Source organism: Neopsephotus bourkii, unplaced genomic scaffold (assembly GCF_033783945.1).
Source record: "Neopsephotus bourkii isolate Nb327-2 ecotype Australia unplaced genomic scaffold, CSIRO-AGI_Nbou_v1 NB_95, whole genome shotgun sequence".
Lineage (NCBI taxonomy): Eukaryota > Metazoa > Chordata > Aves > Psittaciformes > Psittacidae > Neopsephotus > Neopsephotus bourkii.
The window spans coordinates 583,231-608,203 of NW_026900612.1; the positions used below are offsets into that span (position 1 = coordinate 583,231).

Consider the following 24,973-nt stretch of genomic DNA (forward strand, 5'->3'; position numbering starts at 1 on the left):
ACAGCTGACCAAGCAAGGTGCTTCAATAAAAATGTCTCTTTAGATAGAGGAGGGGCTGATCATGTCTTTAAGTTAGGAACTTTTGTCGTGATGAGCTTCTCTTTCCTGTGGATAAGCAGACATCTTGCAGGTACCCTGTCTCTTTTAAACAGGTGGTGTTCTGGGGTGGGGAAGCTTGCTGTCTGGTTTCAGAACTTTGAAAGAGCACTTTTTAAAGAGCTTCTCGGTGATCTTGTAAGCACACTGGGAGCACTTCGACTTGCTTAATGTTGTTCAAACAGTTTAATTGGTTTTCCAAAGCTTTTATTTTATCCATAACATTGGAAGGCGAAAGGGGAACTCCATCTGCATTTTGGTCACATTTTCCTATATCCTATTAGCAGATTCCAAGATTGTTTAATGTGCTCTCCACCCATTTCATTTGGCTGCAACCTTTGCTCCCATGAAAACAAGGCTGATTGTTCTGAATTGCTGTGTGTATGTGTTTTGGCACAGCATAAAGGTACCTATAATAACACAGCTATTGTCTGGGGAAAAAAAAAAGGCAGTTTGCAGTAATAACTACAAATAAAAGGGTGCAGTAATGGGGCAAGGCACATAATAGTCATTTTCCCACCCATTACGTACAGAAAACTCTCAACATGGTCATCCCTTCAACATGACAGGGATGTGGGCTTTAGCATAGTATGTGAATATTGGGAATAGGGGACTGAAATATTTACGTGTTGTTCCAAGTTTCTCTTTCCTGGACACAGTTCCATTGCTCATATCTATGGATGGGGACACTGAATGGCTTTTGCACAATGCGGTATTTTATTTGCATGCTGTGAGCAGTTTAACAAGTGTGTGTGTGCTAAATGAAGCATTCCCACTTTCAGTTAGCAGCTGACGCACCCTTAAAATAGAAAACCTAAGTGCCTTTAGGTTGAACAGTGGGGTTTTGAGGGGTGACGCTGTGCTGTGTGTTTGAGCGGATGGTTGGTCGTGCCAACCCTGAATGTTAACTTTAAATGCTGTGAGATTCAGTAAAGAACTAGCTAAAACTCCTTTGTGCTGAAGTAATTTTTGCTCATCTCTGCACTTGGGAGAATAAAAGCTGTTACAGTGCTAGATTTGGAAGTAATAGTTTTAAATGTTCAGTGTTACAGGAATTCAGGATATTTAACAGAAACTGGCATTTCTTAACAGCAACTTGGTTGCCTCCCAGGGCAGGAAGCTGTAGAATGTTAAAAAAGGAGGCAGGGAAAGAGCCTAACAGCCTTCTCTCTAAATCAGGATGCTTGAATTCGGTGCTTGGCCTTGAGCTGAAAGGACTGGAAGCTCTGCAAGATTCAGTGATTCAGGCTGCTCTGCAGCAAACAAGAAGATAATGGTGATGGACTATCAAGAAGGCAGCCTTGCTAAAAAGAAAGGCTTTGTGATATGGTAAAGGGGAAGGAAGTCTGGAAAACTTAGAAAAGGAACAGATGTTTTTGGAGGTGGGGAAAAAACTATCCATGTAGTTGGCTCTTGGAAAAGGAACTTGATACCAAACAAAAGTAGGCACACCCACTGCTTAGCACAAGGATCCTGGAAAGCTGCTCTTCAGAGCCCCCATGCTTTTTTCTGTTTGACAAATGCCTTGTACAGTGACATCTCGCAGAGGCAGAAATGAATAATAAAAGCACCTGTGAGCTCGTGCAGAGGTGTCTGTAAAACAGTGAAGGTGTTTGATGCTTCTCTTTAACAACAATAAGAAATCTTTATGGGTGTATAAAATGATACTCAAATCAGGAAGCCAAGAGGGATGCTGTTCCTGGAGAAGGAAATAATGACAGAAGATGCATTAAAAAAAGAGGGAGAGGTTGCTTGTAAGGGTGTGTTTATGGACTGTGATGACTGAAGTGTGATAGATTGCTGATCCTGTATATCAGAGTGGCAATGATTTTTTTTCAAGTTGTTGAAATTTGCATCAAAAAAATAAGTATTTTGCTCTATCTAATAGGTTAAGCCACTGTAATTGACTGTGAAATAAACCTGGGGGAATTTTCCCATCTGTATGTGTTGCACAGCCTCTTTGCTGTCTACTTGGCAACTCTAACTTTAGATAATTAAAAGCTGCTTTTTAAATCTGCTTTTCTTTCAATTCTTAGTTGTTTTTTTTTTGTTTGTTTTTGTTTTGTTCTTTTGCATCTTGCTACTTCTCTGAGGGCTATCGGTCATCCTAAGGTGTAAAAAACAAGATAATGTGGTTTTAGGAAAGGAAAACTGCAGGTGAATCTCTTTGCTTAAAAACCTCCTACATTTTGGTGAATGCGTGAGGCTTTTTAACATGCACATCACTGCTGCATTTCTATGAAGAATTCAACTTTCCCAGTCCGGTATAGAAAAACTAAATTCACTTTGACTTTCTAAGATCTTGTTCCACTTCTAAAATCAATAACCAAGTCTTCATGGCTGACTGTGCTTAGGCAGTAGTTGTAATTATCCAGAAATTACAGAACTTGTTCAGCACAGGGATCCTCTGGTTTCAGCACATAGTTTCATTGCTCTGTAGTGTTTTGAGAGGCTGAAGGGTGGGATGCAGCTACAATGAGTTTCCAGATTCCTAACAGTGTGAGGGACTGTTTTTAATAGTGATGATAAAAACAGCTATTCCCAGTTGGAGTTTAGTCAGTGGTACAATTATCAGAGCTATGAAATAGTGCAGGGATGTCTCAGAATGGAAAAACTAAGGCTTGAAACTTACTTTCTTGAGGGAGCTGTTTGAAACTATTTCCTGCAAGCTCATAGAGAATTAGTAAGGTACCTTTAATGGCAAGAGATGAGGCTGATGGGGCTTGGTGATTACTTTGGTAATTTAGTTTTCAGGATAGCAGACTTCAGTGGGCTTTGGGAGAAGGATTTGGTAGCAAGTTGTTGATGAAAGCCAGCACGGTGAGTGGGAGCTCTGGAGCTGGCATGTTTGATATGTAAGGTTATGGTCTTCTGCTGTATTGTTCCACTGGGGAGCCTAAAAATGTGCTAAGTATTTTCACAGTAAAGTAACAATCCCCAGCTCAAAATCTGGTTCACTTATACCATCCTTTTGAAAAAACAGTTGTGGGTACCTTAATTTCTGCGTAGCTGCTTGGTGATTTGGTGGTTCTTGTTCATGTTTTCTCAGTTTTGTGCAAGAAGAGGAAGCCCTGAAGAGAGAATATAGATTGTAGTAGAGAGGAACAGCCGGGAATACTAAGTATAGCAGTGCATAGATTTTTTTTTCCTTTTTTTTTTTTTGCTTCTAAAGCTGTTTTTGTGTTAATAAAGCTAAAAGTAATGTGAAGCAAACCCAAATCTGATGTTTTCAGGGAAAATTTCAGAAATGTTCATACTTATGAAATGGTCATTATTCTGGAATAATTGCTTCAGAATTGTTTCTGATATCCTGTTGTAAGCCTGTGCTACTGAATTTTGAAGATGAAACTTGAAAATGGAAGGATCTACAGCAGAAGTTTTGACAGTTAACAAGGCACTTGAGTGTGCAGAAGTTATCCTCTATTGAAATTTAGGTGCTATTTCAGGGCCTGTCTTTAAAGAATGAATTAGAGCAGAATTTGTGCTATGCTTGGAATTTCTGAAAATGTAATTGTGTTAGTCGCTAGGTATATCAAATACAAAGCTCTGGAAACAAAGCTATTTTTTTTTACTTCAAGTACCTTTGAGTTATTAATAGGGAAAGAAAGCCTTTGAAAATGTAGCCAAAAAAAGAGTAAAGATCCATGGAATTGGTAGGTTTCAAAATTAGCTTACATTTTAAACAGTCTTTGAAACAATCATGCAAAAAGATACCATATTTAATGTTGGTCTCTGTTGCAGTTTAGCAGCCAAAACCCAAGCTTATCTGTAGCTGAGTTAGTTCAGCAGAAGACGTTCTGTGTATGACGTCTTCTTTAAGAATTTGTATAGTACAAAACAGATACTTTGGGAAAAACGTTTAGCATGTACTCTTGCTTTCCTTCTGTCTTTGTTTTAAGCTATTCAGCCGTGGTGCATCACCTGTGCTTTTGGCTGTTCAGAGTCCTTTATGGTCTCTTTCAGCAGGTCTGTGGTTTGCAAACTGTAAGGCCATTTAAGTGGTGAGAAACATCGTCTGCATCCAGAGCTGTTTCCTGGATCATTCACCTGCATTTGTCTGGCCCCAGCTCTGCTCACCCATGTGCTGTTTCCTCCCTGTGCCTGTGTCTGCTGAACTGTATGTGTTTGGGCAAGCTCTGCTGTGTAATGGCTGCAAGTGCCTGGTTTTGTATGATGGATATCTGGGGGGTCTGCTTTGATTGTGGTGTTGTACCAAATGCCTTTTTGAGTCTCATCTGAGTTGCTGTGTTACTCTGTCACTGGTTTGGATTATGTCTCTATGTTCCTGGCTTTGACACCCTGCTGTACCATTTCCATGCCATGCATGTGTATGACTTCATGCTGCAGGCCTGGAGCCTTTGGGAGACAGCACAATGCACGTCAGTAGGCAAAAGATGTGCTGTTGGATTCAAATGATGGGGACTCATTCTGCCTGTTGTGAGCAAATGTCTCCAGCACTGTGACAGATTAATCTTCCAATGAAGAGTGAAGGTTGGCAGCCTTTAGTGTGCAGTCAAATTGAAAATACATGATTCTTGTGTGTGGTGTCAGTTAACAGCACCAGCAATTAACAACGAAGTCAGAATAACTCTAATTTCTTTAGATTTGTGAAAAGCTGTGAAAAGGTGAGGTAGCCTTGGCCAACAGCCAAACACCCACCTAGCTGTTGGGTAGCTCACTACACCTCCTTCCAGGAGGGGATAGGCGTTTGGAGAGTTTAAGAGTCAAGGTAAAGACAGGGAGATTACTGGTTACTGTTGTGGATGAAACAAAAAGTAAGGCGTTTATCACCAGTTAAAATGGATTTGGGTAGCGAGAAATAAAGATAAATGTTAAACCAACACCCTTCCTCTCCCATTTCACTGCAGGGGATTACCTGCCCTGCCAGGGAGCACCTACTCCTTCCTACCCTTCTCTGACCTTGGTGGGTTTTTTCTTTTTCCTCTTTGTTGGGTGTGGTTTTTGCCCTTTCTTAAATAGGTTTCCCCAGTACTGCCAGTCACTTGGCTGTGTCCTGTGGTGGTTTATGGTGGAGCTGGCTGGACAGGGCCTGGGGCAGCCAAGACCACCACCTGCAGAGGCCATGTTAAAAACTGACTCTAATGAGTGGTCTTTAATTTTTCTTTTAGTCTTAGACTGTAGCCTGTTCTTTGGGGGCTTTTTGTTTTGCTTTGTAAGATACCACCCGAAAGACCAGTGAATCCAAAGCTTGTTGAGTGGGTGTGGGTGGAGGTGTGTCTTGTTTGTTTGTGGGTGGGTTGTTTTTAGATGCTTTTAATGAATCTGTTAGAAGTTTCTGTCCTCAGCAGATGCAGTGATGCACTTGGTTATAAAATGTTCTGTGAAAAATAGTTTGAGCTTCCTTTTACATGAAGTCTCTTGTGAAGGTGGGTACACGCAGTATAGCTGTATTCAGAGCAGAGGGCTTTTTTGTAAATGGCTTACTTATAAATTTGTAATTAGAGTTTGGTGTTTTTACATTATTCTTGTAAGATGAAAGATTGTTTTGTGTACAAGCATGATGCTGGGGCACCAGCAGTATCCTGGTTTAAACAAGAATTTGGAAAAGATTTAAGACTTCGTCACAATTCATAAGGCATTGGTGAAAAAAAACTTGTAGAAGATGCAAGTAGCTGAAAACAGGGTAGACTCAGGAGTGTGATAGAAAAAAATTGGGCATTTTGAATTACAGAAATACTCAAAACCAATGGCACAGTTGCCTCTGAAACTTTTTTTAGTGCCATTATATTTAATCTGGTGTTTGTGCTGCTTTAAGGTTTCTGTTTGGATTTGGTTTTGGTGACTCTGAGGAAAGATTTGGATGCTTTAGAGATGCTTAGTGACTGCTGTAACCTCTCAACTCTGCAGTGGATTGGTGGAATAAATCCATGTGGACAAAATCATGTTCTGCTTTGAGTCTTTTTGTATGTGTGTCATTTATGTTTGGTTGGGTTTTGGGGGGGGGGGGGGGCAGTGGTGGTGTCTTTTGTGTCTGTGTTTTGTTGAGACTGTATCCACAGTGGTATAGGACAGAGAAATCCACAATGTAACCTTTTGGTTTAAGGGTAAGATTCCACAGAAGTAAACAAAAATGAATACCCCTCACTCTGCTGAACTACATAGGGCTGGATGTGTGATCAGGGCATATGGGGTGGTCTCTGTAAAGAGAACTCTTGGCCCAAAGGCTGGTCCAAACCAGTTAGAGCCATATAAACCAGTTAAAGCCATATTTAATTCAGTGAATTAAGTTTCAAAGCTGATGAGTTTAGTGTTTAACATTGGGTCACCTGCTGTGGGGTTTTCCTTACTAACAAAGTTCTAGAAGAATTGTGTTTGTTTACTGGGTATCTAAAATTTAGCTGTAGGTTTATTCTTCTACTTTAGAAACCATTTAATACCCCACGGGAAGATGTACAGAAGCCATTATTACTGTGCATTGTGTATCTTGGTGCAGAGGGACTTCTTGCCTACATAGTATCAAGTATGAGATTTTTAGTTTCCTGCTGACATTTTACTTTTTGAGTATATGCCAGTAAAATAGCTGGTCCTGTGCTGGAGTACATAGATTCAACTATATGCTTGCGATCAGAGGAATAATGCAAACGGGTTTATTTTCAGTGTGTTAAGAGGGGCCACAAAACAGGCAAAGGAAGGTTTAATTTTAAGAATTAGAATGGGTGATAATGCCATGCTGCTGGACTGTTACGGGCAAACTAGTGAGTAATTACTGTCAGGCAGGCCATGTGATGGTCAATTTATTAGCTGTTGCAGCAAAAATGAATCTACCAAACGTGTGCCAAAATGAGTCAAGTGGACCTCTCCAGCCAGGATCCCTAACATCTACAAGCAAAACAGGGTGATGAAATAATTGTTTACAATCCTCATCTGCCACGTCGGTGTTGTAATAATAATCAGGATTATCTTTAGCAAACTAATGCTGCATTCTTGACAAAAGTTCTTCTTGCTGATTTTAACTGCCTTTCTCTGAAGTGGGACAGGTTGGTATTCCAGCTGGTCTCTTCCATGTATTCTGAATTTCTGTCACTGGTGTTTGTCCCAAAACTCTCCTTTAACATCAGTTCTGCATCTTGCTGTTGTTTCTACTGTTCTTTGTATGTACAGGAGCAATCCAGTGAATCCTCAGCCTTACAAAAGAGGGCACAACGTCTCCAGAGCTCTGGGAGTGCTTCTTTACTATTTTTGGAACCAGCTCTATTGCTTCTATAATAGGAAGGCTTCTGGAAGCTTTCTCCTTCCCCTTACCCCAAGAAAGTAGCCTTTCTTTAATTCAGAATCTGCGTGGGAAAACAAATCTAGTTTTATACGCTGAATAATTCAGCCATGGCTCATGGATCACACGGCCTCAAGTGCACGGCGATACAGTGAGTATCTTTACTCATACACTGTAACCTGAGGCTGCAGCAGCTGTAGCCCTGCTGCACAGTTTTTAGCTACCCCTTATTTAATCATTCAGGACACACAGTAGATTACACAGTATCAAAGAGTGCCAAAGTAGGTGGTAGCTTTCTAGAAAGTGGAGTAACCTGTGATCTGTGTATCACCAGCACTGCAACAGCATTGGCAAGTAAGAGATTTACTGGCTTTGTTTTCCTCTTGGATTGAGGAGAACAAATCTAATGAGCCAGTTCTTAACTCCTTCCCAGTTGAGCAATGGGTGATAACCTTAACCCAAATAGTGCAAGACAGCTGAAACATTTCAGGAACAGTTTAACAAGGGAAACATTTGTAATACTATTTTTCCCAATATTAAAATACAGAGTTAACAAGGTGCAGTAGGGCTCCCCTCCCATTCTGAGATTTCTTCCTTTCAGAGGGAGAGAGGGCAACTTAGTCCTTCCAATATTAACCACACCTAGAGGAGAGAAAGCATGAGAGCTACAAATTTGAATCATTTCGTTCTTATTCATATGCTCTTGGAAGGAAGACAGGTTCTCCCTGTAGTGCTTCATTAGAATAAACATTTCATATACTTATCAGTACAGCAAGTAGTACTGTTTTACAGCAGTGAAGAGTCAGGGGTTGCCTTGAAGTCCTACATGCTTGTTTACCCACTTCTGAAACACTCTGCATTTTGCACACTATGCATTCAGAAGTCTTTTCTTTCCACTAACTTGAAACAAGTTAAAAACTGCTCTGCAGTAGACACCTTTCTGAGCACAATTCAAGGTGTGGATTTGAGACAGCTGAGTTCAGTCTGATTGCTGGACAGCCTTGTCCCACTGGGCTTTGCTAGTGCCTGCCAGGTGCAGGGGTAAGTGGGTTCAGGGAGCTGACCTCTTGTGGGTTAACTTTCTTCTGGTTAGCTCCTTGAGCTGCTTCATGTGAGAAATGGAACATGAACCTGTGCTGATAAAGGGGATGATGTGGAGGGGTGGGAACCCAGTACAGCAGGAATTATGGTGACCAAAATGGCGGTGGAGCTGCACAGTGTTTCAGAGCATCCATGTGCACCCTGCTGACATGGATGGTCAAGCTCAAATTTATGTGGGATTTGTCAGATTTTGGATAAATAACCTTCGTCTGGTGTTATCCAGGGTACAGAGTATGGATGGGAACTTGGTGGAACTTTGAGAAGGGCAAGAGTAAATTTGGTGGGGAGATGAGCCAAAGGCAGTGGTAATGAGGTCTTGCTGCTTGGCCAGCTCTGATTCATGGTACCTGAAAGAAGTGGTACTAGGTTTTGGTGTGTAAGTAGACACAGGAAGCTTCCCCTCTGTGTTTATTGCAGCTGGAGCCCATGTGGCAGCTTTATTGCTTTTAGATTAGATAACAGATCTATGCAAAGTTACACCTTTTGACCATCAAACAGAGGGGAAGCTGAGCATACAAAGTTTCACAAGGCAAACTATGTCAGTGGTGGCTCCTGTAGCTGCCTGCTACAGCTGAAAAGGGCAAGCTGCAGTTCAGCAGGACTTGGAGGATCTCATCTGATTGTAGTTATTAATCTGTACATCTCTTAATGCTTATAAGATGGATATGGTGTCTTTGCTAAATACCTAGTTCAATGTGGGAGTTTGTTAGCTGCATGGAAACACAAATGCGAGGTCACTCTGAAACTCTTTGTAAGATACCCTTAGTTAAAACATGCTTGTTTTCTCTTATTTTGACTGTTCCAATAAATAAAAAAGGGAAACCTAGCTGGTGAACTTAGTCTTAAAGGACAGTTCTTCAAGGTGTTTAAAATAGGTAGATGCTCTACAAAGAATAGTTAAAAACAAAGGGTTGTGTTCCTCTAGCTGTGTTAAGCGGCTGAGATGAGGACCTGGTGTACCATCTTGCTGTCTTACCTAGTCTGGGAGGTGCTGTGGGTCTCTGGTTGCTACCATGAAGTGTGAATGTTGGGACCAGTGAAAGCTGCTTTCTTCTTTATCCTGAGTGTGCTGATGTTCTTTGCCCAGCTGATCCAGGGAGATGGCCCTGCAGGGAGCATCTTAAAGCTAGGCCTGGGTGGGGATGGGGTCATCAAATGTAGTTTTTGCCAACAGCATGGCTGCTGCTGGGAACAAGCTCCCAGGCCATGGACTACTTCCTAGAAAGCAAATTTTCTGAAATGATGTGCCCATCCTTTGAAGTCCTTTGTTAATCATTTACTGTTGCTACTGTTTAAAACACACTTGCTCTTGCAGTAAAACTTTAGCTATCAGAATATCAGAACCTGCAGTGTATTCCTGTGCAGATGAAGAGACTTTGACCCTCCTCCATACACGCTAGCTGAGCTAATACATTTGTTTTTCTAAACTGCAGCAGCGTTCAGAACTGATGATAAGATAGGGAGTTTTGTGGGACCATTCAGGGAGCTGCGGTCTGTTGCTGTGAGGACATGATGCTCACTGCTGCCAAAATCTGAGTCCTTCCCACATCTTATGCATAGAGGCATATGTTTGGGGGTGGTTTCAGAAAAAGAGAACAACATGATTAGGTCTTTAACTTCCTCTTCTGTTTTGTTTCTTTGTGCATCTGTATTTCAGTTTTCAGGCTCTACCCAACTCTGTGCAAAGCTAACAAATCAGCTGAAGCACCTACTGATAAGGATCAGCCTTGGTAAAGAAACACATTGTGGTAGTTAAAAGGCAGTAAGTATCTCTGCTAGCTTGGATGCTGGTTTTTTTTTCTTTTTTTCTTAATTCACAAGCATAGATTTTTACTACTTACACAGTAGGAATTTGTCAGTAGCTTGCTGGCATTAATAGTCTATTTCAGCTCTTTTCTACGGCCCAGCAGCTATAGGAGGAGGAGATGGGAAAAGCATGCTTTGTATGGAGCTGTGTTTGGATCTGTGCTGCAGTGCCCATCTGAATTTGCCTGTGTCTATTTTGGTAGCTTTGGCTTCGCTCTAGTAGACGCTAGCCCCTTCTTAAGTGCATGACATCCCACTGTACGATACCTGTGCTTGGATCCAGATTGTGGATTCCTGACCTGACCCAGTTTGCTTGATGGTTTTGCTTCTCAAGCACTTTACTGCAAACAAGATATCTTTTGGTTTCAATTTTTTTGTGTGGCTTTTTACTGTTTACTTCTCAATTGATCTGCAAAGGAGTAAGACTAGGGCAAAACATCTGGTATTCCTAACCAGGAATACATGGGAAGAGGTTTTGCTATTGAAAAAGCGACTGGCATTCTTGAAATGGTATGGTTGCATTTATTTGGGTGTGGATATAATCACGTTTCTGTGGTACAGTTCCTGCTGAGTCTGAAATGCTAGTGTCAGTAAAGCCAGAAGGAAAGCCAGACAAAAGTTTGGATAAAAGTCAGAATTTTAGTGCCTCTTACTGATGGTTCATGGGAAAGTAATGATTTTGTGTTTAACTTGATTTTCATGAAGCTTTATGCATATGCTGCTTTTTCCTCTGTGAATTACTATTTGTGAATATATATATATATATTTTACAGCCCACAGAACATCAGAAATGGCTGATTTTTGTGCCTAGGTTTCACTCTTGCAGGTAGGTCTTTGTTTTAGCCTCCGGGTAGTCTAATGAAAATGGTGTTTAACTACAAAGCGTCAGTTTCTACTGCTGTTAACCATAGCAGCTGAACTCCTTGTCTTTCTGAATTTATGGAGTAAAGGGCATACTCTCATCCTCTGACTCTGCCAGCGCAAGGTCTCAGTCTTCTCCATCTGACGTGTTTCTTTGCCTTGTGTGTAGAGCTCAGCTTGAGAGTTCTTCATGAAGACTGGAATGTGTTCATATAATATTTTATATATTATTTTAGGCTTCTGCTTACTCAAATGTGGGCAGATTATTAACCTCTTTTTCAGTGTCACTAAAGGAATCATGTTGCTACAGTAGACATTGAGTCAGGTGAATCTTTACAATTCCTGTTTTCCCTGACCGGAAAGTTATCCTTCATTGCTTTCTCAGTGAGTTTGGCTACCAAGTTAGAGCAGGTTTTCCAAGCCTGGAGTGTTTAGTGGCAGCGCCAAGTTGTAAACCATGTTGGTCAAGCACTGATTAACTGAGCTGTGCATTGGTAGGTGATTCTCTGCATGGGATTTTTTTTCCTCTTGAAGGCATTGTGAAAGGGGTGATGTGAGAGGCTCCATCTCTATGAGAGCTTGGCTGCTGGCGAGCACAAACCTCCATGGAGTGCCTCTGCCAGGCTGCTCTGTGGAAATGTCACTCACTGTAGGAATAGGACAGCAGTAAGAACACTGGGCAAAGCTGCTGAAAAGGCAGGAATAACCTGCTGCACTAAATGACAAATCCCCTGGGCCCATAGCTTTATAGTTAGCATCTTCAAATGGCATTCCTTTATTACGGCATCATTGTGCATGTTCCTCTGGAGAGGAAGCAAACAATCTTTAAAACAATCTGCTGGCAACTCAGGCTTGGAGTATTTGAGTTTTTCTAGGGCTCTTTTGCTGTGTCACTTCTTCCCTTTTATGTTCCAACTCAAAGGTTGTTTTTCTGTCGCCGTCAAAGTACCTTAAAGTGCCAGTAATAGTGTCTGCTCCAAGGACAAGGTGTAGAAAGCAGCAACCCAGTGCAAATGAGAGATAACTGCAGAACAGTTTTGTTTTGGTGCAATCTGCTGCCTTATCTGTGCGTGATGCAAGGACGGGGCAGTTTTCATAAGGCTTGGAGGCTGCATGGTGGTATGTTTTTTGTCCTTTATGGAATCTGCCATGTTATTTTGATTAGAACACTAACGTAACTCCTGGCAGCGTCAAATCTTGTTGCTAGCAGCGATTTCCCTCCAAAGCTTGATGTGGTGCTAACAAGCAGAAAGATCTCGTACGTCCTGTTTGCATGGAGCTCAGAAGACAGCGTGTTCCCTGGGAGATGCCAAGGTAGCACTGCAGTTGTATATAAGGTGAAAAAGTGGTCTGTGTGCAGACAGGCTGTTGTGGGGGATGTTGCTTGGTATTTTAATGGTGTTCAGAAACTCCAGCAGCAGTAATGACATGATGATGTTAAGTTCTTTTGCATCTTTTATTTGTATCTTTTATATATATATGTATTATATATATATATTATTTTTTTTATATGTGCGTTGTTGTGTGCATGTGTGTGTCCTCTCTCTTGGGAAAGGGTCCTTGTCCTGACCATCTGTGTTTCAGTTTCTGCTGTACTCGAATGCGATGATCTTATGTGCCTCTTGTTTGTCCAGTTTCTAGGTGGCAGAGACACGGTGAAGCTCTGTGCGGGACAAGGAAAGCTGATGGGGGAGCCTTGTGCATGACCCAGGATGGACTGGCTGTTAACGGCGTGCCTTAGCTGAAGAGGTAGTTATGATGAAGAGTTCCTGCAGAGCTGGCCTCCACAGGGAACCGCTGAATTCCACATCTTCCACCTTCCATCAAGTCAAACGGTATGAGCTAACCAGCTGGTCTGTCTACAGTAATTTAGCGCTGATTTAGCCTTTTCCTTACTTTCATATTGTCTTACATGTCACTCAGATGTTTAGTCTAAGTTCTTACTTTTGGATTGTGTTTAAGTGAAATGTTGTAATGGCTTAAAGGCAGAAATGTGTTTTATGTTTTTATTTTGCAATGACAACTACAGATTCACTACAGCTGGCACCGTACTTGGAGAAATCTTTGGGGTTTTAACAACAACTGTAAATTTGGGAACATGGCTTCAAAGTAAAACTAAATTGGAGAATGGTTTGTCATAGTGGCTTTACAACATGCAGTCAGCTTAAAACAAGTGGAAATGCTGGCAGTCATTGTGGTTTGTCTTACTATGGTATAAGTAATTAGATTAGTTTAAGCTCAGGTTTTGTATTGCTCACTCTCCCGTGTCTCTTCTTAAGAAATGCACGATTGATTTCAAACACGTGTGCTTATGTGACAATTAAGTGTACGCCTCTCACCGTGTCTCTTTATAGGAACACCGTACTGAACAACTTGTCCTTATGCAAATGCAAGAACATGCCAGTTTGTTTGAGTTCAAGCTACTTGAAAATATATGGACTTTTTTTTTTTCCCTTCTTTTTCTGCAACCAAGACTCTTAAACTTCCTCAGTGTGGAGGAAGAGTGCCAGCTTTCTGGTTTCCAAAAACTGTGTGGGTTTAAAACAGACTTTAACCTTTGTTCTTTGTGGTTGTATAGACAGCATGTACTTGCTCTGTTAGTCTCGTGGTAATTTGGTGCTGGAAGAGACTTCCTGGATCAGCCAGCTCCTTCCTTTCCCAAGCAGTATCTCATAATTCCTTCTGTAAACTCAGTCCAGCCTCATAAGCAATTACATCTTCTCTTCGGTAGATTAAGCCGTTAACTGAAGATGACAGATCTAGCTGTGCAGTTGGAGAATCTAAAGGTTCCTAATTGAATGTTCTTACAACCCTGTATACTTGTTCAAACTTGTGTTCCGTCTTTTCTTTCGTGCAAGGACCACTTCTTATTTTCAGTGGTTTGCCTCTTTTGCTGTATTCTGTAATGTGTGGTTGGATACCCCTACATGTGGTTTTGCTGTGCTAAATGACCCAAGTGTCATCTAGTAGCTTCTTGAATAACAACTGTCATCTCATTCTCAGTGTACATACATCTCTTCTGAGTCATGCCAAAGTGTATGCTGCACTCCAGAGCAGATCTGGCAGGACAGTTTTCACTGCTGTCTTGAATATGTAACAGATCACTTCTGCTTACCTGTTTCATGGGTGTTTCTGTGGTGGCCAATGCACTGTTCCTAGTTACCACCAAAACTTTCGGTGTTCAGCTTGCTGGCACATCACTATCTGAATTTCAGCACTTTCCTTAATTTCTGTTACTTGGTGCTTTGTGTCTCTGCTGTTCTGGAAGTGCCATAATTTCTGTGGGTGCACCTGTTATCAGGTCATTCCTAACAAAATCAGATGTTCCCAAGACTGATACTTGAGGCATGACTTTGGTTTTCAGGCTGATATTGTCTTACTCAGCCAGGGCTGAATAAGCTGAATAAGTCACCCAGGGCTGGCTGCTGCTAAGCCAGTTCCTTTGTCTGTTTTCCCATTCCTCTGCCAGTCTGTCATAACCAGTAAATTGTGTGCCTTCTGAAGTCCATGTGAGTAAGATGTGTAGTACATTTGCCTAAAAAGATCACTGTTTTGCAGACCTTCAGGTTAGTCTGGCATACTGAACTATTCCCTTTTCCCTGTTTTTCTGTGTTGTTTTAATCATCTTTGCTTGCAAAGCACCTTTATATTGCAGTCAAACTACCAGGCCTGGAGAGGCTGGGATCTATCTCCATTCTCTTTATTCCCTGCAGTGTCACATGTTTTATTAACTCCCATTGTTGTCTTTCAAGATGTTTATAAGTCTTGCTGCTTGGCCTGCAGTTTATAAGAGCTATCTATTTTGGATTCTAAAACTGAGGTGAGCCAATCCTTGCAGTTTTCATTAAGCTTTTTGTTCTTGCTCAAATTAACCCCTGGGCTTTTTTCCTCATGATCACCCTTTCCACTCTTCTTTAGAAATAATGCAAACTCAAATCAGATATTTTGTGCTGTACCAAGACTATGTTTAATCTTTGCCCTGACCTTGCTTGTAGCCCTGTTTCTCTCTGTGTCTTTTCTCACAAACCGAAGAGCCTTTCTGTGTCTTTGTTTTTAAATATCTTTGCAGTGACTTAACACTGCACCAGTTTTTTTGTTTATTCCTAGACTTTTTTATCTCTAAGATCCAAGTTTCCAAGTGATGCGTCTTGGTGACTTGAACCCTGCGTCTGCTTCTTATATCCTTCCTAAAGAAGGAGCATGTTCAGTTGGAGTTTCTTCTGTTCCTGTCTGGGATGTGTTCTTAATAATGAAAACACCTTTTGACTCTTGGAGAATGCCTGCTGGGTTGTGCTGTCTTGCAGTGAAATCCTTTGCACCATAGTGCAGCTGACTTCATGAACCAGTTCCTTTTGGTCTTGGGTTTCAAAAGAACCTGATTGATGCCTTCAGATCTGCTTTTGCCTATTCTTCTTTGGAACTGAATCTCTTAAAGATAGAATGGTCTGAGGTTAATTTCTACCTTTTGTGTGTCCTCATTATGTATGCACAAAATTGAATATGAAATAGCATCACTTTGTGTTGGTTCATTAACTGAAGAAAATTTTTTTGCCATGACATTAAGAAAGGTCTTGGTCATCTTGCAGTTAAGAAATTAGAAAACAAATCAAGAAAGAGAAAACGTTTCTAGAATGAAACATGTCACTTATCTGTACTGCTCTGGCCAACTTTCGGTAGAAGCTTTATAAAGCCATAACTTTTTTTTCTTACTATCCTTCTGTGATTTCTTCTTGTCTTAGTCTTTTCCACCACAGGCATGTGTGCTATCCCATCATCTTTGAGCTACATGTTTCTGGAGCAGCTTATAAGCTTGAATACAAAATCTTTCAGTGTTTCTTCCCCTATGGTTTGTCATGCCTGTGTCATCTGCAGCATGGTTGGGAAGCGGGGAGCAGCATGGGTTTGAGCTTCCTCAGGCTTAACAGCAAATTACTTCTATGTCACTTGCTTCATGGTAAGTGGTTTTATACAAAAGACTGGCAAAGCAATGGCACTTCTTCCTGTGTTAAATTTAGAAATAGCTGAGGTTACTGTGCTTTATGCTGAAGGGTGTGTGTGTGTTTGCTTTAAAAGGTATTCAAAACGTACGGGTGAGAGCCCTGAAACTGGAGTAGTCTGTGTGTTGGGCTTGAATGTGCAATCTGTTACCCGAAATCTCTGCCTGGGTGAAGATGGTGGGTTTTATGCTTGAAGGATTTTATAGCTGCTCCTGTGTGCAGTTATATTTGGGTGTTGCTGCTCCAAAAGTCATGTTATTTGAACACCTGATGTGGGTGAACAAGTCGTGGGTGATCCAATGTTAAGAGTTAGGCACCTACTTTATATGTAGCTCCTCAGCTCTTTTGGGCCAGCTCTGCCCCATGTGTTCAGCTTTCTCTCGCTGGCCACTCAAGCAGAGTGTGCTGCTTTAGTGGTTAGATGCCTTCTGTTTGCTGTCAGAGTCTGCAATAATCCTCACTTGCTCTCCAATTGATGCAAGAGGCAGTTTCACAGGTGTGGAGAGGTGGGTCAGGACCAGTTGCTTTAATATGAAACCACTGCTGAAGGAGAGTGGGTTTTCTAGAAATCAGATGCCTCTATAGCTGCTGAAGTCAAACCCGCCCCTGCTCTGGAGCATTGTGCTTCCCAACCCGGAGCCCTTCCCTGAGCTTGGACACTTGCCACACACCAGAACAAGCTGCAGTGAGTAGCAGAGAGTCTTCCATCCCAGCTGCTTGTCTGGGACTTTCCCGCTGCAGCAGAATCCACGGAATGCCTTTGAAGCAGCTCTTTGTCTGCTTTGCCTTACCCTGGCGCAGTGCAAAGGGGATGAAAATGGTAGTGGAGAAGGAGTCCAAAGGACCCACCAAGTCCTTCAGAAATAACAAGTGGTTGACCATAGTTTAACTTGCATTCAGTACTTAGTGCTTCATAATTGTTGGTGTCCTTTACAGAGGAATTAAGCTCTACAGACAGCAAAATGGGATGCCAGGGTAGAGGAATGCCTTGCCAGAGGTTATGCTTGGTGTGGGTTTTTATTGTTGCTGGGTGTTTTTTGTTGTTTTTTTTTCGTCTTTTTCTTTTTTTGGGGTTGGTGTTTTTTTTTTTTTTGGCTCCTGCCTTGTGTTGGTACGTCCTAAGGGCTTTTTCAGAGTTGTAGCTGTGTGCAGTCAGCAGTGCTAGGAACTTCTGTTGACTGGAGTTAGTGTTTACAAAAAGAAGTCCACAGGAAACTGAGGTTTTGATTGAAATTTTCATTTTAATAAAACCTTCCGGTGCTTTGCCCAGAAAACTTGCAGTGTGGATACGCTGTTTGAGCAAATTATGCTTTGTTGTTGTTCTTGCTGGCCAGAGGAAGTCTTGCGGGCTTCACAGGGCATTGTGAGAGTCCCTGACCCAGGTTCAGTGTGGCAGTAACTGAGTGCATCTAGGCTCTCTCTGGACCTTGGGAAGGAGTTGTGAAAGTTAAGGCTCTTTGTACCAGTTTTTCCTCCAACTTTGGAGCTTCCACTAAAGTAAATACATTATTTCCTTTTTTCAGGCTGCTGTGAGTCTGACAAAAAAGAGTCTGGACAGCTTGGATGGTAGCTTATGGGCCTTGCCTTCAGTAAGGAGAAGAGGGGTGTGTGCATGTCTGCGCATGTATAAAGACATGTTTTTATATCAATCCTCTGTTGTAAGTAACTTGATAAAACTGCAGTGGAAACAAGCTGTAGTTATAACCTGTAAAACAGTAGTGTCATTTGAGAATTTTAAGTATCCTGTTTTTTTCAGACACGGCTGATTAGAAACAAAAAACCTGACCCTTTTATTTCATCAGCTTAAGGATGGAATAACAGTATAAAGGCAGCACTGCTAGTTGTTTCATTGCTGATCATTCCTGGCAGAATTATCTCTTATCAACAATTCAAAACCACACGTTTGGGATTGAAAACCTTTTATGCTTACTCCACGGACTTCTGAAGAGTCGTTGTCTCTAAAGATAGAATGCTTGATAACTTAAAGGGTGGAGGAAAGCAAACAGAATTATTCTGCAATGAAGTATCACAGGGAATTGTCAGTGACTTCACCTTTTAACAACTATTTTTGGTGGTTTTAAATATTTAAAAGCTTACCTGCAGCTGCCGCAATTCTCTGCTTGCCAGCACTGAAATGTTGCAGAAATGAGGTAGTCTGTGGGTGGGGACTAGGCTCTGCTTCATCTTCAAAGCAATTTCTGCTGGGAAGCCTTGTTCTAATTCTAGGAGCTAGAAATGAAATGTGTTGCTGGCATGCAGGGAAGAAGCTATGTTTGCTGAAGAGTTTGTTGATCTTAAATGTTAACAGCAAAGTGTGTGCAGGATGGGGGCTTGTTTTGTACTCTCAGGTAAGGTCCGTTACTAACATCCCTGTTAAAATGGAAGTTCTCTTCCCCACTGCTGAGAACTGGGAGCCAGGTGACACTGTGATTCAGCTGGTCAGGTGGGGATAGCAATACTCTTCCTAGCTGTCTAAAGTTATTAAATGATGGTTTAAATCTGGATCCATTAAGACAGTGCAATGAACTGCATGTTGAATTCAAATGAGGCAATTATTCTGGCAGTAAAACTTCTGACTAAGGCATAATTTTGTTATGTAAATTATAACTTTTCAACCTTAAATGGTATCGTTGGCTGAGCCAGGGACTAACTGAAACACAGGAGGAAATACAACCTTAGACAAGAAATCTGTAGTAGGTGAGGCATAGCTATACCCTTTGTCTTTCTCCATGGAGCAGAAATAGCTGGGAGCAGCTGAACCAACTTTGCTGGCTAAACATGTCCTCTGAGTGTGTTGGGGTAACCAGTTTGGTCCTGTTTTCATGCGTGTAATACCTGGTCTTACCTTTGTGTGCAGCTTCTCTTAATGAAAGGTGTTAAACTGATTGTCCTGCTGAATTCCTGAAAACTGCTTGAAGAAAGCCTTTTAAAAACATGCTCAGCTCATCTTTCAAACATCCTGGCATGAGAACTCATGAATGAAATTTGATCTTCTGCTCTGAGCTCATGAGATTTCAACATGCAAAGTCGTGTATTTAATTGTATTCACCTCTTCTCCCCAGGGTATGGTGGCGAGCAGCCATTGGAGCTTTTCTCTCTCTAGTCTGGAAAGCACAGCTCCAGAATGCCCTTCTGGGTGGGGAGAGGAGGGCTGCAGGCACTGTTCTCTGCAGCAGCTTGCTGCAGTGGTTCACCTGCTGCTCTTTTGGGCTCTGGCACAGAACCATTGGTGGCCTGACTCTGCTTGACTATAACGTGCAATTGAGATGAGGCAGAACGTATGGAAAATGAGGTGGAAACAAACTACAGCAGCCTTGATTTCCCATTCTTTTTTCATATATTTCAGCACCCTGAAGTTCTGTTTTATCAGATTTTTTTAGTTTTTTAGCATCAAACTGAGAAGGCAAACTAAATAGCTCAGCTGCATTTTGCAGAAGGGACTGAACTAGGAGGTGACCTAATTCTAATATGAGCTGGAATTAGCATGCAGAAGGCACAGGGAGAGAATTAACCCAGGGACTAAATAGGTGTATCTGTAGTAAGGAATGCTCTCTTACCCCCCCCAGTCTGTAGGTAAACTGCAGATGGTTTTGGCACTGTCTGGTGGCAAGACTGAATTAATGATCCTCCTGTAAAATTAGGAGGGGAGAGAACATAACTGCATCCTTTCCTGTGTCTGCCTCCTGGCCTTCAAAGCACTGCACAGGACCCCAAAACCTTTCTGCCCACGCTTGTCACACATCTCCTACTACTTACCATGAGGACCAGAAAGAGGAATCAAAACCTCAGGGGAAAGCAGTGGTTAAGTAGCATGGCTGCTTCTAGTGGCAGAGGCTTCCTCTGCTTGGACGGGCACAAGAAGTGCCCGGTATGTTGTTGCCCCTGTGCCCTTGTGTGTATTGTGGTAGTGGCTGGAAGTGGAGCATCTTGCTTTCAAACCTTCCGTCAGCTGGCTCTCATGCTCTCCGGCTCAGCTCTCCATTCTGCCATCAGTTCCTCTGGAGGGTCTGCAGCTAATCTGTGGGGCGAGGCAGTCTGGAAGGTCCCCAGGCTGTGCTCCATGTTACTCCTACAGTGTGTCCATGTACATTTTTGGTCAGCATCTGCTGTTACGACTTCCCTCTTACAGCCATCCTGTGCACTATAGTGGCTCTGCTTGAGGGTGGGTGAGCTGGGTTCTTCATGTGCTGACCTCACAGGTACCCTGTGCAGCATCAGCAAGGATGTCTTGAGGTAGATGTGTGCCCTGATGGCAGTGTGGCATGCCAGGGGAGAGCTTGGCTGGCCTCTGCCTTGTGTCGGTCTGATACAAACCTGCAATGTGTGTCAACTGCAGGTGTTTCAGCTATAAACTTGTCTGACTTTATAGATGTTATGACTTGAAAATTTTAATTAAAAGCAGTTTTTTAGGCTAGAAATGCAGTACTAAAGCAACTGTTTTGGTGGTGAGTGTCAAGGGAAACATTCAGTCTGAATGTGTCTGTATCAGCTCATGATAAATGTGGCATTGAACCTGCTGTTCTTAAACTAGCAAGCACAGATTATCCCTGTTTCAAAAGGAGCCCTTTCAATGTAACAATTCAAAGATTGCCATGGAAACATAATCTATAGTTCTGCAATATGCTTATGCGATCCTCCTGGGAGAAGAGCCTGAAGTCCCCCGATAATTGCATCCTATGTGGCAGTGCTCTGAGCTTTGAATTGAAGATAACTGCGAAGGTGTACCAGAAGGGAGTGAGTGAGCGCCTGATACTGTTGCACAGTGGTGCTGCTGCTGTAATGTCAGCAGCATCCAAGTGTCTCCTTCACAGTTCTTGAATTCTTAAGCATAAAAACACAGCCTTGAAAGTGGTTCTCTTCAGCTGTACATGATGCTTCTGTCACTTTTGGTGTGGGGGACATGACACTCATCTGATGTATAGCATAAAGGGGAAAGTACCCTAAACTTGCTATTATTGATGCACTAAAGGATAGGTTTCATTTTGGGTTATATTGGGAGATCAGGTATCTTCTAGGATCTCTGATGAGTATAATCACAATTGCTAAATTCCCTTTCCAGCTTTAACTGTACATTATCTATTAAAAATAATATCTGTTTACCTGGTAGCTAATGTCAAGATAAACCTGACCCGTGTGTGCCTTACTAGTGGATTAAGAAACGTAATGGACAGAAGGCTGGCTCTAACTCTAGAATGAGCTACTAGCTATGTTTGCAGAGCAGATCTAACTTAAATGTTAGGATTTCTCCTTGCAACTTCCTGGAAACATTTCTCTAACGGGAAGATCTCTGCTATCCTTAAGATTGTAATCCTACAAGTTCGCCGGGGTGGATGCTGCAGCCTTGGTTGCAGCTTTTCCTTTCTCATGTGGTTCTTTTTTCATGTAGGCTGTTTGACAGTCTAGAGTAGGAGGCATGGTGGTGCCAGCTCTGGGCCACCTTCTCTAATTCCAGGCAGGCATGTTCTGCAACTGTAACTTCTCCCCTTTCTGTTTTTCTAGGGTTTCTGGTATGCACTTAAAGCCATATCTCAAGTTACAGAAGAAAGAGCGATCCCCAGAAATAAGCCAGGATTCCCTTAGAGGCCTGCCTATGAGCCATCAGCGATCAGCACAAGAAAAATACACCAATAACTGCACCAAACTGAGCGTTTTCCCAAAACCCTCCCTCGTGACTCCATCTCAAAAGCTTCTGGGGATTATTTATCCAAATACTATGTGCAATATGAATGGGAAAGGTCCAGCAGATGGTCCAAGTGCAAGGGAAAAGAATAATGCCCTGTCTGCAACGATCCACCAGGGAGAAGAAGGGGAAGGGCCGCTGGATGTCTGGGCTGTAGTGAAGCCTGGCAATACTAAGGAGAAGATCGCATTCTTTGCAGCCCAGCAGTGCAGCAGCAACAACCGGCTCGGCTCCATGAAAATCAAAAGCACGTGGGATATCGATGGAAGAACGGCGAAACGCAGGAAAAAATCGGTAGATCTTAAAAAAGCCAAAATTCAACTGGAAAGAATGAGAGAGGCGAATGCCAGGTGCTCCCAGCCGGAGCCTTTTGCCTGTGGCATCGAGCACTGTTCAGTGCATTATGTGAACGATAACGGTGAGGGTGTGTTCCCGGGCAGGTCCCTCTCGGTGATAGAGATGGTGGCCTTCCTGGAGCAACGAGCAAGTGCTTTACTGGTAGACTGTACGAAAACCTGCACGCCTGCTTCTGCTGCAAGGCTGAGTACTCAGCCTAAAGGTGCACTTTCCAGCTCAGACCCTTTCTTCTCTGCCGGGGCATGTGAGGCACATGTGGAGAGGGGACCTTGCAGCAGTAGTGAGCAGCAGCAGAGCGAGCCTGTGCGCGTGCTGGACATGGTGGCCAAGCTGGAGTCGGAGTGCCTGCGGCGCCAGAGTGAGCGGGAGGCTGGGAGCCTCTCGAGGAACAACAGCTTCCGCAGGAATGTTGGGAGGGTGCTCCTGGCAACTGGCACCCAGCCTGAGGGAGAGGCGGGGAAGGTCTCCTCTGGAGTCTTGGCTCAGGGGGCCGGCTTGGAGGAGGCAGGAGGAGAAGCTGGACATGGGGTACATTGTGGCCCCCTGGGTGATGCTGAATTGTGGAGCGGCACTGCTTCTTCTGGCCAGCCTTTTTCTTCTGGGCTGGATCCTCAGATGGAGAATGTGAATTCAGGACTTGCTCATGCAGTGTTGGCAATAACGGCTGGCAGGAGTGAATCTGAAATGCGAATTGAGCCTCCCAGACCTCTGCTGTCCACATGTCCGGCTGCTGCCAGCTTGCTGCCGGATTCCTTGCAGAGCAAGAATGCGACTGTTGATTGTACGTTGAAAGAGCCTGTAATTTTCCCAAAGCAGAGTCTGCATCCTGCTAGGAAGGAGCCCTTATGCATCAGTATATCGGTCACCAAGACCGAGAAAGGATGCAGGAAAGAGAAGCTCTCTATCTCCAGTTCTAGTGAAGATCCGCTCCCAGGGAGGCTGTTTTTTCTTCAGGCTGACCAGCCTGTGGCTCACAAGCAACAGCCACTACAGGAAAGTACCCAAGAAAAGCCAGAAGTAGCCCAAAATGAAGAGGAGGATGCCTTGGCATCTGACAGATCATGTGTCAGAAACGCTACAGAGCCATCTGCCCTTTCTGTTCCTCTGACAGAAGGGGCTTTGCAAGTACTTGATGCTTCCTGCTTGAAAAGGCAGGTTTCGCATGACTTTCTGGAGACCAGGTTTAAAATTCAGCAGCTTTTGGAGCCTCAGCAGTATATGGCCTTCTTGCCTCACCACATCATAGTGAAGATCTTCGGATTGCTTCCTACTAGGAGTCTGGTTGCCCTAAAATGCACTTGCTACTACTTCAAGTTCATCATTGAATACTACAACATCAGGCCAGCAGATTCCCGCTGGGTCCGTGATCCCCGCTACAGAGAAGACCCTTGCAAGCAGTGCAAGAAGAAATATGTGAAAGGGGACGTATCGCTGTGCCGGTGGCATCCCAAACCATACTGTCAAGCTTTACCCTATGGGCCTGGGTACTGGATGTGCTGTCACCGGTCCCAGAAGGGCATCCCAGGCTGTAAGTTGGGTCTTCATGACAATCATTGGGTTCCTGCCTGCCACAGCTTTAATCGTGCTATTCATAAGAAAACCAGAGGATCAGGAGCAGAAGTGGAAGAGGAATATTAGTGCACATACACTTTCCTGCGAGATTGTTCGGGGTAGGAGGAGATTCTCATGCCTTGTGCTGTTTACAGTGTATATAATTGTCGTGTGTGTTGTTTTTTTTTCACAGGGCTATGAAAACTGCACATACTTAAACACAAGAGCCTTTACCTTTTAGATTAAAGATAGCTTTTAGTCCATCTATGTAAATAACACTATGAAATCTAATTGTACATACAGAGTCTACAGCTGGCTGAACAACGTAATCACTACAATGCAGCTATGATAGTGTTGCGGCTATAGTTGTGTGTGTTTTTAAGTGTCTTGTTTCAAAATCTGTATATCCTGTATAATATATGAATGTTTCTGAGAAGAAACTCTAAATAGGTAAAGGTCAACTTGTTTAAAGAATCTGCAGACAACTTAACTGGACAACCTTAAAGTTAGACTAGAAACAGATCCATTACAGTAGTGTGGCAGTGGAGAAAAAGAGAGGAATGTTATTGTGTAGTCAGAATATAAAAAGTTCTTGTCTACCTTACCCATGTTGTCTGTTTTTTGTTTGGCTTAGTTTGGTTTTTTGGTTTTGTTTGGTTTTCTTTTACTTTTTTTTCTTTTTTTTTACTTAACTGTGCATTCTAGATCTGCCTTACCAGATTTCCTCTTGTGTAAGACTTGCCCCAAAATAAAAATACTGTAAAACACATGGCAGAAATGTGGTGCTGTGCTGTAGTTTGGACATGCAGTATGCTTTCTATAGAATTGAGGCTTCTTAATAGAAAAAAAAAACAATTAAGAAAAAACCCCAAACCTCTCTTACCTAGAGCAGTTCCTTCTGTAACATTCACAATTGCTGGTTTTTCCTTTCCATCCCATCAGCCGTGCATGCAGCAGAGGCATGACAGAGGCTCTTGTTTTCCAGAATGCTGGTGCTAGGTGTGTGAAAGTCACAAAAATGCAGACTCTGTTTTGAGGACTTCTGCTGCTCAGCTCTGGTGTTGACCCCCTCATGTGTGCCCTGGATACTCGAGGACGGAGTGTAGGACAAGAAGGATGGAAGCAGGGTTGCCTTGGCTCAGGGATGCGCTAGAAGCTTTGCCGTCTGTCTGCTAAGAGGAATCCTTGCAGCGCTTTGCCCTGCTCTGCTGCAGCCTCTAGTCTCTTGGTTCTGAGGTGTGAGTCGGTGGCCCTTCCCAGGACAAGGATGGACTCCTGACAGTCATCGCTGCA

General features: G+C 42.8%; 1 protein-coding gene across 7 annotated transcripts in view; it reads left to right on the forward strand.

Moving 5' to 3' along the window:
• Positions 1-24,449, forward strand: part of FBXO34 (F-box protein 34) — a 39,319-nt gene extending 14,870 nt beyond the window's left edge. For 2 of the 7 annotated variants that reach the window (XM_061355779.1, XM_061355813.1), the window contains 3 exons: positions 10,086-10,190; positions 12,730-12,930; positions 21,592-24,449. In XM_061355779.1, coding sequence (XP_061211763.1) covers positions 12,851-12,930; positions 21,592-23,767 — 2,256 coding nt within the window. In that variant the 5' untranslated portion in view covers positions 10,086-10,190; positions 12,730-12,850 and the 3' untranslated portion in view covers positions 23,768-24,449. Of the gene's footprint in view, positions 1-10,085; positions 10,191-11,007; positions 12,433-12,729; positions 12,931-21,591 lie in introns of those variants that run through there. The other 5 variants (XM_061355805.1, XM_061355822.1, XM_061355788.1 and 2 more) reach the window with 4 other exon arrangements.
• Positions 24,450-24,973: the final 524 nt, after the last annotated feature.